The sequence below is a fragment of the Musca domestica genome, unplaced genomic scaffold, assembly GCF_030504385.1.
Source record: "Musca domestica strain aabys unplaced genomic scaffold, Musca_domestica.polishedcontigs.V.1.1 84, whole genome shotgun sequence".
Lineage (NCBI taxonomy): Eukaryota > Metazoa > Arthropoda > Insecta > Diptera > Muscidae > Musca > Musca domestica.
In genome coordinates this window covers 1,974,975-1,996,238 of record NW_026712417.1, presented here as the reverse complement: position 1 = coordinate 1,996,238, position 21,264 = coordinate 1,974,975, and the positions used below count along the sequence as shown (strand labels likewise).

The following is a 21,264-nucleotide window of genomic DNA, read 5'->3' as shown; positions in this document are numbered from 1 at the left end:
GTGTGTGATGCGGAGGTGAATGGGAGGGTGGACTGGGTGGTTTGGTGTTGTATACTCACAATGCTGGGGTTTTGGCATGCCATTGTGTTTGAATTGCATAGAATAGACGACCACAGTTGGGTGGCATGTCGGTTGCGGAGGAGGTTGCACCGGCTAGCTGGGCACAATGGTATTTGAGTTATTACAACAATTGCTCCCAAGGGCCACATTTGGAAATATAAAAAAGGGTTGTGGAGGGAGGGAGAGAATGTGTGTGTGTGCGAACAAAATAGATTTGCATTGAGTCAGGGAATCATGATGGGGTGCTAATGCATGTTATGCGTTTGTAATTGATTGTGTTGGCGACAAAAGGTGCACCACCAACACTCACTTAACTACGATGGAGGGTAAGAATTTTAATTAAATTATTTGCCAACGAGTAGTACAAGTACATGCTCAAATCTGCAGAGATATTTGGAAACTTATTTGTTTGAAGATTTTCGTCGTGGGGAATTTGCAAAGATTGTCGTGGAGAGTCTCAAATTGACAATTAGGGGGTATTTGTTTTAAGAGGATTGAGGGGGAATTTTTGAGTGTAATTATTATTATTGGGTAATGAGCGTTTTGGAATTTCACAATAAACTTGTGAAATTGTGAAAAATATATATTTTTTGTTAAAAACAAAAAATTAAAAATATTTTTGGAAAATTCATGATTAGATCTTTGGAGCTCCATAAAAATTATTTTTTAACACGTTCATGATAATGGAGTTTATAACATAAGGTTTAGGAGTTCAAAATGTTTTTTTTTAATCAACAATAAATCCACGAACTTATAGTTTTTCTTTAAAAAATGATCCCTAAAAAATCCTTCCCCGATTACACTGTACAATAGCCAATCTTGGGGAGGGAAATTCTGAGTGGAGGTTATAATACTCGGTTTGTTGATCAAAAAACCAAACGAGCGTTGGGTACTAAGACAACATTTTTTAGGACCTATAATATAAAGCCTAGACCATTCCATACACTACACAATGGGCCTCATGTAGAATCATTTGTACAAAATAGGGGTCATGTCGGTCCACGTTTTGGTATAGCCCCCATATAAGTGTATACCTAGAATTAAAGTATTTGGGGTATATTAACTTGATATTACGTTTATAGCTCCTCAAAATACCCACGATAGACCCAACAATGCATAAGATATAGCGATGTCCGCCTATCTATCAGTCAGTCTGCTTTTTATACCCTCAGCCATATGGCTACAGAGGGTATATATCATTTGATACGGCCAAAACGTGCCTAGTCGAAATAACGGTTTTAGACCCTAGGTCTCTTTAGACCAAATCCGTTTTAGAACATTTGGAGTCGATCTAGCGATGTCCGTCCGTCCGTCCGTCTGTCTGTCTGGCTGGCTGGTGCGCACGATAACTCTCGAAGGGAGTATCCGATTTGGTCCAAACTTGGTACATGGTAATATTTTTGTCAAACTTAGATCAAGTTCGGAGATGGGCAATATCGATCCACTCCTTCTGGTACCTCCCCCACAAAAGTTCGAAATTTTCCAAAAATTTAGTTTTTGCACAGAAAGAGAAACGGTAATCCGATTTTGCTCCAACTTTGCAAATCTTAATATTTGCGTTAGGGCTAGGTCAAGTGTGAAAATGGACAATATCGGTCCACTCCTTCAAGTACCTCCCCCACAAATGGTCAAAATTTTGAATAATTACGTCTCTTATAAAATGTGATATAAGAGTCCGATTGTCTTCAAATTTCACACATGCCAATATTTATGTTAACCCAAGGTCTGATGTTAAGATGGAATATATCGGTTCATTTTTTGCACATAAAGAGAAACGATAATCCGATTTTTCTCAAACTTTGCAAATCTTAATATTTGCGTCAGTGCTAGGTTAAGTGTGAAAATGGATAAGATCGGTCCACTCCTTCTGGTACCTCCCCCACAAAGGGTCAATATTTTATTTTCAATAATTAAAACTCTCATACAATTGATGTAAGAGTCCGATTGTCTTCAAATTTCACACATCCCAATATTTAATGTAACCCAAGGTCTGGTGTGAAGATGGGATATATCGGTCCACTTCTTCTGGTACCTCCCCCACAAAGAATCAAAATTTTGAGTATCCACGAAGCTCATTAAACGCAAAATTAACATCCGATTCTATCCAGACTTGTGGCTTCTCAATATTTTCATCAACACGAGATCTGCCAACTTATAATTGTCATAACTTGCGAAACAAGTCGGTGACTCTTAACAACTTGCTTTATCTAAATATTTCTCTTAACCAGTATTCTGATATGAATATGTAATTTGTCGGAATTTATGATTTCGCATAAAATTGAAATTTCGCATGTTCAATTTCCTTCACATTTTGCACACACCAATATATTTTATCTGTATTAAATTAAGTATGAAAATGGAATACTTCGGTCCGCTATATCTGTTGCCTGACGCATATTTCCGAAAATGTGCACCTATCTCATATAAAGTACAAGAAGTAGTCGATATAGTCCAAATCTGTCACGTTCATAACTCAAGGCTGGGGGTATACATCTGTCGGCAAAACCGACTGATACTATTTTACTTGTTTGTAATCGATTTCAAACGAATTGAGATAGAGAGATCTAAAATTTTGTGTAAAATGAATTTTGCGTATTTTCTCGGCCATATCGGTCCATATTTTTGTATAACACCCATGTAACAACACCTCCAACCTATTCGAATTAAATCATATATTTTACTATAATTGTTTAAAATCCGGTATTTAGAGTTTGTAACGGGTTCTACTCCCAGTGGCAGAACATTATCTATGTAGGTCTACGTCTTCAGTTCTAGGGGTTCTTAATTGTCCACAGAGTTTGACATTTGGCATAGCCCTCCCATGTCCCAGTACCTTGGTATTCTGATGATTTTAGCCACTTTTTTCAGGGAAATCGTTTAAAATTGTTTATGCGGAGTTTGTAATTGGTTCTCTCTTCTGTGATAAAAGACTGCTTTAATAGCCTTACTCATAAGGTGGCACCTCCGAATACAGATCCTTTTAAGCCATATTTTTTACTCTAGAGACTAGAGAGGGTATACAGGATGAGATGAAAAAACTGCAAGCAACTTAAGTTGCTGTCATTTCTAAGCCAATCGTCCGGCAGCTGTTAAAATTATTCCAGTGACAGCTCATTATATTGTTTACAAGTGTACAAAAGCATTTGGGAGAGAATTTTCCAGATAAAAGTTATTCGTGATGGAATTCAAGCGTGATAGTGTGATTTCTTTATATATTCGGCTGGAAAACCACAAATGGCTATCGTTAGAGCACTCCAGCATTTAAATGGGAATAAATCTGTTGTGTCTCGTACCATTGCTCGTTACAGTGATACTGTTAGCGTAGCCCGATGTCAAGGAAGTGGACGGAAGAAAACGGAAACATCAGCAGAAAGTTAAGAAGCGACGTGAACAGAAAGAAAGTAGACTTAGAAGAGCTAAAGATTTGCTTCGCTTGGCCGAAAAAGGTGAATTGCCGAATTTGATTTTCTCCGATGAGAAAACATTTGTTGTCCAGCAGTCTGTAAACAAACAACATGAATGATGATCGAATTAACTTGCTAAAGAGGTCAGCTGAAAATGTGCACCTTCGGTTGGCCACCAGAACTCAAGCGCCGGGCATGGTGATGGTGCGAGCCATGCCAATAGTCGCTCTCCACTCGTATTAATCGACCGTGGCATCAGAATAAATGCCGAATATTATCGCGAAAATATTCTGGATGGTGTTTAAAACCTTGGGCACGCCAACATTTTGGCTGCAGAACTTGGACATTACAACCATCGCACTCAGTACGCGCCACCCAAGAATGGTTACAAAATGAGGTTCCTCGCTTCATTTTCAACCCATAATGGCCACCAAAATCTCCGGGTACCAATCCGTTGGATTATTGTGTCTAGAGTATTTTGGAAAGCAAGGTTGGCACTAAAAAATACCGAAGTGTCGATCATCTCAAGCAAGCGCTTTGCCGGGAATGAGCCAAAATACCACAGAGCATCATTCGGGCAGCGTGTGACGGTTTCATTGACCGTTTGAAGGCCATAATTCGTGTCAAAGGTGACCAATTCGAAAAAATCCAAACTTATTCTGAAATTTGATACAATTTCCGATATTTTTTGCTGTTAACCAATAACATTAAAAAAATGTAAAAATTATGGCGTTTGACTTTGTTGCAGTTTTTTTTATCTCACCCTGTATATCTGCGAACCCCTTCTGGTACCTCAACCACAAAGGGTCACAATTTTCAAACGATTCTTTACAACTTTCTATAACTAAAAATTTCTCTCAAATAGAAAGCTGATAACAAAAACAACGTTTTAAGAAATTCTTTTCCCAAAAAGTGGAAAGGTGGTTTATTTTAAGATTTTTTTTTCATGGCCATAGTCATGGATTTTCAAAAAATGTTTTCCGATATGTATTATCGCGGCATTTCGGAAAAAAATTATTTGAAAATCCATGACTATGGCCATGAAAAAAAAATCTTAAAATAAACCACGTTTCTAGTTTTTGGGAAAAGAATTTCTTTAAACGTTGTTTTTGAATAATGTGCTTTTACGGAATAGTATGTTCGAAATTGTTCGATGATTTGTAAAAAGTTTGTTTTCTTTAAAAAATTTGAAATTTAATTTACAATCGTTAAAATTCTGAAATTAATTTCATAAAAAAAAAAAACTATCCGCAATACTTATGACCATCTGTGATACCTCGAATTGATTTAGTTTTGCGCAAAAAAATTATACAAACTGGACAAATGTTACACTCCAATGGCGCAAATGGCTGTGATTTATGATGGTGGAGCATAAACACAACAACAACACCAATAACAATAACAACAGCAATAACTAGTTGTTGGTTTCGAGCCATAAATGTCATTGAACAAAAAATATGATTCCTCTATGTGCCCTCCCCCAAAACACCTAAATATTTCTATGCTACACAAATAAAAACAAAAATATATTTTGAAAAAAAAAATTTTTTTTCCAAAATAAAAGCAAAGAAAATCCAACCAAACCCTCACAACATTTATAAAGATTTATCGAAAGGCAAGTGAGCGAAGAGGAAAATTGCCCATAAAACTTGTCATATTAGAAACGGGTGGCCATATGTCGCCCAGAAAAGAAAATACTCATTTCAACATTTCTTTTGCAATGCCTCAATAATATTATTTGAACATTCCATTAGTAGTTTGTATTAGTAGCAACACTAGTCCATATAATATTTCCTTATTGAATCAAATAATAAATATTTATTTTGTTATATATTTGAGTGTGTGTGTGTGTGCATTTGTTATCTAATATTATTTCCTTTTCTCTTTTCCTTCGCTTCCATGTCATTTTGCTGTGTGCTGTGCTGTCCGGCAACCCAAAGTCAATGGAGACATGAATCATCAGGCATCAACGTGTGGCAAGATCCTGATATTCCTTTCGGTGTGTCTGGTCATTTTGACGTTGCCCTTCAGTTTGTTTGTGTGTTTTAAGGTAAATATGAACATTTATTGTCAAATGAAAAAAAAAAAATATTTATAAACGCCTTCGCAAGGAGTGTAGTTGGCTTAGACGACATTGCAGTATGCTTCATCATAACACCAGATATCTTATGGAATAAAAAAGTCATTCTTTAGTTCTAGCAGCTAATTCTTAGCTCTAGCAAAATTACGATAAGGGTCATCGTATTAAGATACGTTCGATAAGTGTTCTGTCTTTCCGATATTTTCCGATATACCCTCAGATTAATATTGAAATTAATAGAACGTCCGTTATGTATTTCATCTAAAAGTTCTATTGAAGCACCTTTGTATAAATATTCTTGTAATTAACTATTCAGTTCGGGCAATCACAAAAATCATAAACTAATCACTACAAATAATTGACAATACTATAAATGACTGTCAGCGCGTTAATATAAAATCTGAAAAATAAGATCCGAATAAAAATTCCCCGATTTAAAAAAAATTTCAAAAAATCACAATTTGAATAAACCTTTTTAAAAAATCGATTATTCGAATAAAAATTATTCAAAACTCACTTACACTTGTATACCCTCCAAAATTTGGCATGAATTTGTCAATTTTCAAAAAAATAAAATCCGTTAAAAATTCTGTTAAAATCTTAAAAATACCGAATGTAGCCGTTATATTAGGGCCTATACGACGACGTAGACCTGCATGGACAACTTTTGTCATAAGCTATTAGAATATTCAAATGCGAAACTTGAAAAAAACTGAATAATGTAGCTAAAATCATCAAAATACCGAATATCGATAGGTACCGTTATATGAAGGCTATACAAAGACGTGGATCTGTATAGACAATTTTCTGTAATAGGCTGTAGTATCAATTACGAACTTCAAATACCAAATTTGAAACAATTCCGGTGGATAATGTCGCTTAAATCAACAAAGTACCAAATATCGGGAGGTACCGTTATATGGGAGCTGTACGAAGACGTGGATCTCTATAGACAATTTTCTGTCTTAGACTGTAGTATCCATTTCGAACTTCAAGTGCCAAATTTGAAATAATTTCTGTGAATGTTGTCGCTAAAATAATCAAAATACTGATTACCGAGAGGAACCGTTATATGGGGGCTATACCAAAACCGTAGACCTATATGGCCCATTTTCAATACCAAAAGTCCTGCAGACATAGTTCACATTTGAGTAAAGATTTATCAACCTACTTCATTTTGTTCGGAAGCTAGAGTGATTTCCACAGACGGAGGGAAATCCGTAAATCGACATAGGATTTTATGCTGATCAAGAATACATATTCTTTGTGGGGTCTAAAATATATATTCCATACTATGGTGGAGGGTATAAAAATTAAAAAGCGTAATCCGAAATCAAACATTATTTTAACATTTTCAATAAAATTAAAAAAAAAATCTCGAATAAAAATACTTAAAAGTTCCTCTATTCGAATTTTTTCTAAAAATTTTAGGAAAGTATATGATTTGTAAAAAATATCTGAAGGCTCTGAAGTCTTTCATATGAAAAACCATAATAACATCACGATTTAAATAAATGTTCTTAAAATATATCGGATACAAATCAAAATCGTTAAAAAATGCACGATTTAAAAATATTCTTGAAAATTATGATTGGAATAAAAAAAATGAAAGTCGACCATTCCAAAAATGATGAAAAAGTAGACAATACAAAAAAAAAAAAAAAAAAAAAAATCTGTAAAAGTGGTAATTCGGCTAAAAATTTTATAAATCGCGTATAAACTTAAAAAAAATTAAAAACTTCCACGATTCGGAAACAATCATAAAAATTTGAAGATTTGGGAAAAATACTTAAATCACGGCTCGAATAGTTTTTTACATTCGTTTTAAATAAATATTCTGATTGGATCCAAAATTGGAAAAAATAAATATTCGCTATTGGAATAAACATTCAAAGTTTGGAAAAAATCAGGAGACCACTATTTATTTTTAAGAAATTCAGTATTCGAAAAGCCATGAAAATCCAAAAAAATTTGAAATCCTGAACCACAAATTTGGATGAATGTCCAACGAAGAACAAAATGCTGAATTACAGCAAATTCGGAACACAATCGTGGTCGGGATGCCTGGAGAGTTGTAATTTTTGCGGTTCCAACTTCAGGGAGCATATCATAATTGACATTTGTAGAACAGTTGAAAACGTTTTGTCGTGTCCCTTTATGTTTGTGGTGTTTGCCCCCATGTCATTAATTTACTTGGTCCGTCTGTGTCCTTAGTGATACCACTTTGAAAAACACATAGAGTTGTAGGGTACTTCTCAAGGAGTAGTTGGACTTCTCAATAATTTTTATACTTTACTTTATCCATATATTCGGTTTATAACTGTAGACTTTTCCACCCAAGAGTTATATTCCTGTAGTCATCAAAAATATGCCATTCAAGCAGAATATGTGTTCAAACATAACACTTGTATATAGATTTATGTTTGAAAAGCCCTCATGACAAGTGTTCAATACACAAGTATGTTCATACAATACATGTCTAGTAGATACGGTTAATACCTGCACATTGAGGTGTATTGAATGTGATTAAAGTTTTTTTTTCTTCATTAAAAAAATGATTTTAGCTATTAGTCATAATAAAACTGGAGTATATACAATGTGTCATTCCGTTTGTCACACCTCGAAATATTTGTTTGAAAAGCAAGAAAGAAAATATTCTTTACCAGCATAGAATTTAATATGTCTGTCCGTTTTTTAAAAACTAATACCGAATATCGGAAGGTACCTTTATATGGCGGCCATACCAAAACGTGGACCAATATATCACATTTTCAATACGAATTATTCTAGACACAATGCAAAAATAACACAATGCGTAAATAATGCGGGCTGTATCGTGATTTCAACAGACAGACGAACATTGTTAAATCGACTTAAAATTTTATGCTGATCATGATATATATTTACTTTATGGGGTCTACGACGAATATTTAGTTATGTTAAAAACAGAATGACAAATTTAATTTACGCTCCTTTTTAAGGTGGAGAGTATAAGAACAAGCAATGAAGAACGCCTCTACCTAAATTAAAAAAAAAATCAAAATTTCTAATATTATGACTAGATATAAAGCGAACTATTTCGTTCCTCTTTTCCGGGTTCCTCTTGAAGAGGTTGAAGGTATATATAAGAATTTTCAATAATTGTAACACTCACACAGTGAGAAATAATTAATAGTTTTTAACTTGGAATTTCCCTATACTTACTAAAATAATAAAAAAAACTGCTGGACTTTTCTCAAACGGTTGAAAAAATCGTTAGTTAAAAATGTATTGTCTACAGCTAACTACAAATTGGTTGGAATGTCATCTGGTATTTAACCAGTAACCAGTAAGTAACCACAACGGAAAGAAACCACCAAAAAGCCGAATATCGGAGGTCAGATATACAGGGTGATATACAAAAAACTGCAACAAAGTCAAACGCCATAATTTTTACATTTTTTAAAATTTTATTGAATGAAAGCAAAAAATGCCGGAAATAACTTCAAATTTCAAAGTTTAGATTTGTTCGAATCGGTCCCCTTTGGCACGAATTATGGCCTTCAATCAGCCAATGAAACCACCACACGCGGCCCTAATATTGCTCTGAGGTGTTTTGGCCCACTCCCGGCGAAGCGCTTTCCTGAGGTGATCGACACTTAGGTATTTTTTTAGTGTCAACCTTGCTTTCCAAAATACTCCAGACATAAGAGTTCAACGGATTGGTATCCGGAAATTTTGGTGGCCGTTGTGCGCTGGAAAAGAAGCGAGGAGCCTAATTTTGTAACCATTTTTGGGTGGCGCGTGCTGAGTGCAATGGTGCTGAGTCCTGTTGGAATGTCCAAGGTCTGCGGCCAAAATGTTTGCGTGCCCAAGTCTTTAATGCACACTTCAAAATGTTTTCGCGATTTCGGCATTTATACTGTTATAGCGGCCCACACCATCACCATGGCCGGCGCTTGAGTTCTGGTGGCTAACCGAAGGTGCACATTTTCATCTGACCTCTTTGGCAAGTATACACGATCATTTTGTTTGTTTACAAACTGCAGGACAAGGAATGTTTTCTCATCGGAGGAAACCGAATTCGGCAGTTCACCACTTTCGGCCAAGCGAAGCAACTCTTTTGAGTTTATTTTCTTTCTGTTGCGGTGTAAGTTCTTGCACTTTTTGGAATTTCAATGGCTTTTCCCCGAGTTCAATTTTCCATATTTGCCGAATGGGATATTGCGATATGTTCAGCTCACGAGCCATTTTTCGGCCACTGCGATGCGGGATTCGATCAAGTCGCTTCTTTACTTTTCGCACCATTTCTGCTGATGTTGCTGTTTTCTTCCGTCCACAAAAGATTTATTCACATTTAAATGCTGGAGTGCTCTAACGATAGCCACTTGTGGTTTTCCAGCCAAATATAAATCACACTATCACGCTTGAGTTCCATCACGAATATTTTTTTTTCTGGAAAATTCTCACCAAAATGCTTTTGTACGCTTGTAAACAATTTAATGAGCTGTCACCGGAATAATTTTAACAGCTGTCGGACGAGTGGCTTGTAAATAACAGCAGTCTGAAGCTGGTTGCAGTTTTTTCATCTCGCCCTGTATTTGTTTTTTACTTTACAAAAAAATGGAGTTCGAATAAATGACGATTCTTTAAGAATTTTTTTTAAAAAAATTGGTTTTTAAAATAAAGAAAATTTAAATAATTTTCGGGTTTTTGGAAATAATTTCCAAATTTATTTCCAAGCTTAAATAAATTGTGGAGTATTTTTCAAAATTATTCCGCTTTGCTAACTAAATGGGATGATGGGCCCTATGCACAAATTTAGTAGCATTAGTTTTGATGAATAGTTAGATGTCCCTAAGAGCAGCAACATTTGGTAGAATTCGCTATTCAGTACCTAAAAATGGTCTTAGAGCCTCAAGAAAACACAATTTTTCGTTTTAAATTTCTATTTCTATATAAGTATCGCATTTTTTATCCCCGATTTATTTCCTAGAAATAACAAACTGGATGAACTCATATGCAATCATTTATAACAAATTAGACATGGCGATTATTATACCCTACAACACTATGTGTTGGGGTTATTATAAGTTTGATTGGGCCAAAAATTATGTAACACAACGAAATATTGGTTTTCCATATAGGAAAGTATATATGGATCTTCCTATCTCGCCGAGCTGGGTCGATCTAGCTATGTATGTCCGTCCGTCCATCTGTCCGTCTGTCCATGTTAATTTGTAATCACTCTACAGATCGCAATTATGGTCCGATCTTCACGAAATTTAGAATGGAGATGGGGCTAGGGTCAGAATAGAACTCTCCTTCTTTTGGAGATGATTGCATAATATTTAGGTTGAAATGGACCAAAAACTGAAAAAATCCGATCCACACGAAAATTTTCACAAGGGTACGGTTGGGCTCAGAAGGGCTAGGCCTATGTTTTCAAAGATGTCCGCAATATATTAAGGGTTGAAATGAACCAACAACAAAAAATTTTCCTGATTTTGCAGCCGTTATAAAGGTCACAAATAGAAACCAAAGGACACGAAATCTCGCATAAAGTTAGAGTTTAGGACAGCGGGTACAATTTTGTGTAAAAAAATACTAGCATTACAAAAAGAAAAAACAAAAATATTTTTCCGATCACACAATTGAAGCCAATCGACATGCCTGAGAAAAGAGTTAAAGACAGTGAAGGATTCTAGCATTTTGGATGGAATACGGACCAAAACAAATAACAGCATGACGGAGTGTTAAAATATGGGGCAAATGTCCCTGGTCAGGTCAGTGCTCCGTGACACAATTTAAATAGCGAAATCTTCCAAAATCGATCTGTATATAAGGGGGCTTTTAACTTATTGTAGTGTTGTAGGGTATCACATGGTCGGCCCCGCACGACCATAGAATTTGCATACTTGTTTTTTTAACTATATTTAATTAAGCTGTACCCTTATATTGAGTATACAGTTGGGGACAAAAGCGATAACGTTTCCTGAACCCTTGTTTTGAAAGGAGATATTTTATCGAAGTTAAAAAACATCAATTATTCGTAATTAAATACAATTTGTATTGTGAGTTTTAACCCTTTCAGTGTTTTTGTCAAATATATTTGACATTTAAAAGTACTCTCTTTCTTTGCCATTTTTTGTTTTTCTTACGAACCGTTATTTTTGATATTTTTTAATAACACACGTTCGCTATTTAAAAATATTGCAGTTCTATTCTATTAGTTTCGTTTTCGAATTTCTGAGCACATTTTAGTAAATTAGTACGGAATTTCAGATTTTTATCTCGACAAAAATTTTCATTGACACTGAAAGGGTTAAGAGGTCTAAGCTAAATAAAAATATTATATTCTGTCAATTTAACTCACCGACTTTTCGAATCATAAACAAATGGTTTTGAGTATAACATTCTGAAGCTTCTTAGTGTAATTTTCCTAAAGAATTTCCCAATTGTAATAACTTTTTAAACTGGACTCCTTATTAATTTTACTAAAAATATCGTTCCACCCCAAAATCAATATAAATACCAACTTGTTTAAATTTGTGAACACACCAAGCTGGTATATTGTTCATATGTACATACATACAACATATGTATGTAAGAACCTATCTTTGACATAAGGACTCAGGTGGTCATGGTGTGGCATACCCCAATGTATATTTGTACAATATTCCATGTAAACAAGAATTGTTTTGCTTTTGTCCTTCCCACTTTTTTGTCTCCTTTTTCTTTTTTGCAGGTGGTCCAGGAATATGAACGTGCTGTTATCTTTCGTTTAGGTCGTTTGATGCAGGGCGGTGCCAAAGGACCAGGTATGTACAAAAAAATCAAATCAAATAGTAGAGCAGTAGTTTTTCTTCCATTTCAACTATTCCATTGTGTTATTGAGTAATAAGATTTTATGGATTTAAAAGCTTACAAATTAAATCTTAATAATTTCATTTATCTGCCATTTCTTTCTTCCTTCGTCGTCATCGGCGTTTTTAGGAATATTTTTCATCCTGCCATGTATAGACTCATATGCCAGAGTGGATTTACGTACAAGGACATATGATGTGCCACCACAGGAGGTAAGTTCGAAATGAGGAGATGTGTGTTTGTGTATGATTTGCATGTGTGGAGAGAGCGTTTGATGGAGTTGTGTTTTTCAAAAGGGATTTAAGGATATCAGCATATCAAAGGCTAGTTAATATAAATTAATATATTGCAAGTTATTGGAAAATTATTTTATGGGCAAATGTGACTGAAGCCTTTGTGAGGACATCAGTTGGATGGAGTTTAAAGTTAGTTAGTAGTGATAAATATGTAAAGAGGATAAATGCTAAAAGAAATGAGTAATAAGAACTATTTATGATGATGATGATTGATTTTTCACTTTAATACCCAACGACCAGACAACACGGCGACCTGGAAATACGCCGTGAGGAAATTATTAATAGAAAGTTATGCATGATTATCACTCTTTATGTACAACTAGCTGAACCCGGGGCAATATCATTCGCAAATTAAATTTTGTGCCAAATTTCGTTATAGATTCCAAATTTCATTGAAATTGTAGAATACATAAAATGACCAAAAATAAGCAATATCCGAATTAGAGAAGATTTCAATATAATTTGGAAAATTGTTTTTTGTTCCAAATACCGTTACTGATTCCGATTGCATTGGAATCGGACATATATATCGTGTTTGGTCCATCAAATATACAAACTCGGAGTTATATAAAAATCTGTACCGATGTCTATATAATTTGGCAAATAAGTTTTTCTGCCAAATTCCGTTGAATATCCCAAATTTCATTGAACTGGAGATACATATTGTGTTTGGTGTATTATATACATAAAATTGGCAGAAAATATATATGGGAGCTATAACCAAACCTCAACCGATTTCCATATAATTTTGTAAATACATTTTTGTACTGAATCCCGCAACGCCTTCCAATCTTCATTGAAATATATAATCGGGCAAAAAATATATGGGGGATATATCCAAATCTGACCCGATTTCTATATAATTTAATACATTTATTTTTATACCAAATTCCGTTACACAATTCAAATTTGAAGACTCTATCTATAACTGGTCAACAGATATATGCATACAAATACAAAACATATGCTATATCTCCAGTTCCAAGAGGAATTTTAAGAATTTTTATGGCCAATGTTACTTTCAAGTGATGCTATAGTATATGTGGACATTATCAGGAAATTCTGTTCAGCGGATTTTGAGTCTATAAATTACAAAAAAATAAACAAACAATCAAACGTACAAACATTCTCCTCTTTTATAGATATAGATTTCGGAACCTCATATTTTTAGAGTACTTAATATACTATGGCCCGTTGTTATATCTTTCCTTTATAGTCCACTTTTGTTATTCCTTACTCTTGGAAAAGTGAAGGATAAAGTCCGATTTGCCTTTTATTGTGCACCAAACGTGTAATATCAGCCCGAATTGTATGGAATTTTGCATATACACCCAAATTAGGCCTGAAAATATGTTCAGATATAAATCGGTTCAGATATAGCTTTAGCTCCCATATATGTTGTTCATCCGATTTGTTATTTTTGTCCACCGCCGCCGTAATATGCACTCTGCAACAGCAATATTTGGGGCAATATATCAAATACAGCTTAGAAATATATTTGCTAAATTTTATCGAGATCGGTTCAGATTTGGATATAGCTCCCATACATAACTTCGTCCGATTTACCTTTTATTGTGCACCAAACGTCTAATATTTGTCCAAATAGGATGGAATTTGGAACTTACGACCGAATTGAGTCTAGAAGCTAGTATGTCAAATTTGGTAAAGATCGGTACAGATATAGCTATAGCTTCCATATATACAGTTTATTGTTACTCCGTAACAACGATATTCATTGAAATATATCAAATACAGCTCAGAAATATCTTTGCCAAATTTTATCGAGATCGGTTCAGATTTGGATATAGCTCCCATATATATCTTTATCCGATTTCAAATTAATTGTGCACCAAATGGGCAATACAATTCCGAATTTAAAAGATACAAATGCTTTATAATTTAAAGTTCAAAGGACTAAATACTTTGAACTTTAAATTATAATTATAATCATAGCGTGTATGATTGAATTCTCCCATAAAAAACTTTTAATTGTTATGAGGAGCTCTACTAAATTAGCAAAGTGGTGTAGGGTATCACAAAGTCGGCCCCGCCCGACTTTAAGACTTTCTTTACTGGTTTCATAAGGCTTGAGTTTACACTTCGTACTTTTAGCTTGGTAAAAGTACTTTTTTTTTCAAATTATGCATGAAAGCACCTCGAGGATGTTACCCTGACCTTCTGACGAAAAGTACTAAATGTTACAAAATATTATTATTGTTCAGTAGTTATGCTTGGTTGCCGTTCATTTCGAAGAGGGATGAGATATGACTGAATATTTAAACCTTTGTTCTTAAATGGTACGGAAAGTGTTAAAAAGTAAAAAAATGTGTCAAACTGTATTAGACGTATTTACTGCATATTCGTACTTTAAGATTAGGGCGATAACTTAAATGTTGTTCACAGGGATTAATCTTTGTGTAGAAAGGTATGTAGGATCACAATTTGTCAGGGCTGTCATAGAAACCAATTTTGTCACTATTGGTTTTAAAAACGACAAGAGAAAATGCTTTGGTGTCATGAAAATCAATGTTATTGGTTTTATTTTCGAATTACAATTTTATCGGTTTTGGTTGTCATAGAAGCCAATGTTATTGGTTTTGTTATTGGAAATAAACCAAGTTGCTTAGAGCTGTCACTTTTCATTTGCTTTGGATTTTTTAAACATTTTTTGAAGGATATTCAAAGGACTAAATATGTATATTTTTTAAACAATTTTTAAAGGATATTCAAAGGACTAAAAATGTGGATTTTTTAAACAATTTTTAAAGGATATCCAAAGGACTAAAACTGTGGATTTTTTAAACAATTTTTAGAGGATATTTAAACGTGGATTTTTAAAGATTTTTTAAAGGATATTTAAAGGACCATAGACGTGGATTTTTAAAGATTTTTTAAAGGATATTTAAAGGACAATAAATGTGGATTTTTAAAGATTTTTTAAAGGATATTTAAGGACCATAAACGTGAATTTTTAAAGATTTTTTAAAGGATATTTAAGGACCATAAACGTGAATTTTTAAAGATTTTTTAAAGGATATTTAAAGGACGTTCTTCGTCCAACAACACAAAAACTACCACTGCTGATGCCATCTTACTTTATTTATAGCGACTTATTCCTTTTTTTATTTACTTTACTTTTACTGATATTTCAATGACAAATAAACAAATAACACATGTAAGCAACAACAGCTCTTTCGAACATTGGTTTTATTTACATTCGAAATTGACAAAACCAACTTGGTTTCATGACACCAAATGAAACCAACATTGGTTTACAAAAACAACAATAAGCAAAACCGACATGGTTTCTGTGACATCCCTGTGTGTACTGAATTGAAATAAACCCAGAGTTTTGAAGCTTCGTAATTTAGGAGTCAGAAATGCCGAAAAGGAACAACAAAAACGTCCACAATCTACTTTTTTATAGCATATTCAATATCAGCTCCTCTTAACCACAGAAATTAACAGTGACATCCATAGCAAATTTGAGGACTTCATCCAATACCAAATATAGCCCCACTTGGAAGTTTTTGAACAATTATAGTTCATATATCCAAAACCACCTCCATATCTCAATTCCAGATATCAACAGCAAAATTTCGGGATTCCAGCTCTATTACTTTACCCATTACCAAATTTAGCCCAACTTAGAACTTTTCGAACAATAATAGTACACATTTTCAAAACCACCTCCGTATCTCAATTGCAGGTACAAAAAAATTTGAGGATTGTACCCAATACAAAATTTAGTACCATTAAGTACGTTTTGTTCTTTTATTGTACACATTTCCAAAAATACCTCTATAAGTTCAGGATACACATTAAAAGCGACGCTAATACCAAATTTCAGGTTTCAAACACTATCCGCTCACTTAATACCAAATTCTACCAAATATAGTAGTGCACGTTTCCAAAACTATCTCTTGATAACAAACTTACCACCCATGGGGACCCCAATACAAAATTTCAGCTTCATCCGTTCACCCTAAAGCTTCAGTTCACAAATTTGGTAGACATTTCCGAAAACGCCTTCATATATCATATTTATGGGTATAGACTTCTGAAATTTGGCATAGATGTCACTTCTGGCGTATCATGATATTTGCAATTTTGTACCGAAAGGGCGGTCAAAAGCACTTAATCGTAAAAAGTATCAACAACTGATTTCTATGAAAATTTAAATAATCTTACGTTTTAGATTTGCATAAAGGAGATTTGTGGAAAACCGCCTCGCTGTTACATTTTTTAAAAACATATACTATATACCAAAATATATATAATATATACTGCAGCCTCTTGTTTTGAACTGAATTAGCAAGTTTTAAATTAAATTAGTAAATTACAATAAATTATTTTGATTTTTTATACCCTACAACACTATGTGTTGGGGGTATTATAAGTTTGATTGGGCCAAAAATTATGTAACACCTCGAAATATTGGTTTCCCACATATGAAAGTATGTATGGATCTTCCTATCTCGCCGAGCGGAGTCGATCTAGCTATGTATGTCCGTCCGTCCGTCTGTCCATGTTAATTTGTAATCAAGCTACAGGTCGTAATTATGGCCCGATCCTCACGAATTTTGAAAATTGATGTGGGGTTAGGGTCAGAATAGAACCCTATTATTTTCGAAGATGATTGCAAAATGTTTAGGGGTTGAAATGGACCAAAAACAGAACATTTTCCTGATTTTGCAGTTGCTCTATAGCCCATAATTATGAACCAATCGACGCGTAAATTTACATGAAGTTAGAGTTTAGGACTGGCAAAAGCCTACTAATTTGGGCGGTCATCGGGCAATATTTAGCGGGTAAAATATAGCCTAACTTTTATGTAAGAAAATAGGAAAATTTCCACTAAAAGGCGAATATTTTTAACCCCAGTTAAATCACAAATACATTGAAAGATCACTCCTGACCATTAAATTGATGCTGATAACAAAGAAATCGGATATATAGCAAAATATGAACAATATATATGTAAAACAAATAGATCTTATATATTCTGCTTATAAGTCAAGAACCGCTGGTCCGATTTTCACAATTCTCCTTAATTCGGGATGGTCTCTGGCCAGAAAAGGAAAGAAGTTTTAGATGAGTATTGGATTATATTTAACTATAGAATGGACCAGAATGTTTGTGTGAAATTGTTTTAAATAAAACACGACGGAGTGCTTAATATTTTCCAAAATGGATTTGGATATAAGGAGACTTCGAACATATTGTAGTGTTGTAGGGTATCATATGGTCGGCCCCGCACGACTATAGCATTTGCTTACTTGTTTCAATTTGACTTATAATATTGAAGTGTATATTTTGTAATATTTGTTCACCTTACAACACAGGTTGGGGTTATTATATACAGATTGCAATTATCGTCCAATCCTCACGAAATTTTTCACAATGCTAGGTTTGGGCTCAGAAGGGATAGGCCTTTTATTTTCAAAGATGTCCGCAATATATTTAGGGGTTGAAATGGACCAACAATTAAAAAATACTACTGATTGTGAGGCCGTTAAAAAGGACACAAATAGAAACAAGAGGACACGAAATCTCGCATGAAGTTCGAGTTAAGGACAGCGGGTAGAATGGACCACTACTTTTGTGTGGAAAATTACCAACATTACTTACAGGCGATATCCGAAATACACAAAAGGCGAACTTCTGGCTTTTTTTGCTGATTTCGTTGACGAATATGGCCAAATATCGTAGATATACAGAGGGGCCTCTTACTTTCGCAAAATATTTCGGGGTTCAAATTAACCAAAAGCAGAAAAAAATTCCTGATTACACAATTGAATCCAATCGTCTGAGAAGAGAGTTAAAGACAAAGAAGAAGTCTAGCCTTTTGGATGACCATTGGATTATATTTAGCTGTAAAATGGACCACACACCTAAAAGCACGACGGTGTGCGTAAATATTGGTCAAATGTCCCTGGTGACATAATTTCAAAAGCGAAATCTTTCAAAATGGATTTGGACATAAGGGGGCTTCTAACATATTCTAGTGTTGTAGGGTATCACATGGTCGGCCCCGCACGACTATAGGCTTTGCTTACTTGTTTTTTTATATAATAAATGGGCTTTTTACAGCAGTTCAAGCGAAGATGACTTTTCATAGTTCATATACGGTTAAGAAAAATATATATCGGAAAATAAAATTATATAAGGGACCGGATCATACGACTCCATAAATATAGAGCTTTTTTTGGAAATTGCTGCAGTAACAAAAACAATGTTTATTATCCTGTACTCATTTTTAACACGATAAAGTAAAGTTCCAACACATATCAATAAGGGATCCCAATTTGGTCTCCTATTAATATAAGTCATCTTAAAGTAATTCTTCTTGCATATGCTAATACAATCAATTTCAGGTTATCTCAATCAAAGTCTATCATTCCATCCTCATTCTTCTTTGTCAGATATTTTGTTTCTTCCATTTATATTAAAAAATTCGACTTTCTTGAAAATTTTTCTCCTTGAAAGCATTTTCCATTTGATTGCATTTAAAACGAAATTGTTTCTTTCGCTCAAAAGGAAAATAACTTTTACTTTATCAACATTACGCATTCCTGATAGCATAGATCCCTGTTTTAAGGAAACTGCAATGAAGCAAAAAAGAAAAGTAGGAGAAGGAGAACACATTTTTCTATCTTCATCTTATTACTTTTTCAATAGAAAGTTATTTTACCATTGTTTATGGCATTTTGTTGATTCCTGATTTTCTGTTTCGTTCATTTCATTCACCATTCATTCTGGCTGGCTTTGTTAACTTTGCTTCTATATTTACCTGAGATTTCTTTCTTTCTTTTTTTGCTAAACTTTTTTCCACTTTCTGTCTTCCAGGTCTTAACAAAGGACAGTGTTACTGTGTCAGTGGATGCCGTCGTCTATTATCGGGTTTCGAATGCAACAGTCTCCATAGCAAATGTGGAAAATGCACATCATTCGACAAGGCTGCTGGCGCAAACCACTCTGCGAAACACAATGGGCACCCAACACTTGCACGAGATTCTCAGTGAGCGTATGACAATTTCCGACACCATGCAGGTGAGTGAGTAGCTGGGAATAATGTGAATATATACGGCTCTATGGTGTTGCTGCTGCTTCTGCTGTTGTTGTTTTTTTTTGGTATTGTTTCGGTTGCAGTATGTGTTGCGAGTACTACTTAGGGTTCAGCCAGGTGTAGCATGAATAGGATAAAATATATGCCAGCTAAGCTTATTTACCAGTGCCAGCCAAAGTGTATTATTTGGAGCAGAATGTGAATACATGTTACACGCCGATATGTTGCTGCAACGTCAACAACAGCAACAAGAACAATAGCACCAACTTCACACTTTACCGTCAGGACAATAAGAAAATGATGACGACATAAATACGACAATATTTATTTTCACCAAGCTAAGCATCCAAACCAAATGTCAGAGTACTTGTTAATATGAATAAATGCATAAGGTATATGAGATATTTTGGGTAAAAAATTCTTATGGTTTGGAGTTCCATGATGTGGCAACCGAAATAACGGGTTTATAACCCACACTTATTTTAGAGTCGATCTGGCTATGCTTCGAATTTTTTTTTTGATCGTAATGTTGCTCTCACTCTTAGACGGGCATTACTGATCCGCTCGTTATAAAATTCTCTACACAAAACTGAATAAGGCCTGAGTCTCCTATATATATCCTCGAAGTTTTCATGTCTTAATAATTATGCCAAAATAAAAGGTTTTAATGCAAACTTAAAACCTATTGATACATTTGCTGCAGAGTCAAGTTCAACTCTAGGTATATTTCCCGATTTTTTTTATACCCTCCACCATACTATTGAGGGTATATTAACTTTGTCACTCCGTTTGTATCTCCTCGAAATACTCATGTCAGACCTAATAAAGTATATATATTCTTGATCAGCGTAAAATTCTAAGTCGATTTAGCGATGTCCGTCTGTCTGTTTCTTTGTCTGTCCGTCTGTTGTGATCAAGCTATCTTTCGAACGAATTGAGATAGAAGGCTAAAATTTTGCACACTTGTTTATTTTTCCAGTAGTAGTTCGTGAATGGGCCATGAAGGTCCACGTTTTCATATAGCCCCCATATAACGGTACCTCCCGATATTCGGTATTTTGATGATTTTAGCGACATTATTCACCGGAATTGTTTCAAATTTGGTATTTGAATTTCGAAATGGATACTATAGCCTATGACAGTAAATTGTCTGTGCAGGTCCACGTCTTCGTATAGCCCCCATATAACGATACCTCCCAAAATTAGGTATTTTGATGATTCTAGCGTCATTATTAACGGAATTGTTTCAAATTACGTATTTGGCGTTCGTGATGGATGCTATAGCCTGTGACAGAAAATTGTCTATGCTGGTCCAGGTCTTCGCACAGCTCCGATATAACGGTACCTCCCTATATACGATATTTTGATGATTTTAGCTACATTATTCACCGTTTATTTCAAGTTTTGAATTTGAATATTGTAATGGCTTATGACAAACAAGGCCTATGTAGGTGAACGTCGTATAGACCCCAATATAACGGCTATATTCGGTATCTTTAAAATTTTAAC

The 21,264-nt window shown here is 34.4% G+C and overlaps 1 protein-coding gene across 2 annotated transcripts in view; it reads left to right on the top strand.

Moving 5' to 3' along the window:
• LOC101894182 (band 7 protein AGAP004871) overlaps positions 1–21,264 on the top strand; it is a 94,987-nt gene that overhangs the window by 43,939 nt on the left and 29,784 nt on the right. For both annotated transcript variants that reach the window (XM_059131250.1, XM_059131249.1), the window contains exons 2-5: positions 5,405–5,514; positions 12,272–12,344; positions 12,520–12,602; positions 19,536–19,739. In XM_059131250.1, the coding sequence (XP_058987233.1) occupies positions 5,416–5,514; positions 12,272–12,344; positions 12,520–12,602; positions 19,536–19,739 (459 nt within the window). In that variant the 5' untranslated portion in view covers positions 5,405–5,415. The remainder of the gene's footprint in view (positions 1–5,404; positions 5,515–12,271; positions 12,345–12,519; positions 12,603–19,535; positions 19,740–21,264) is intronic.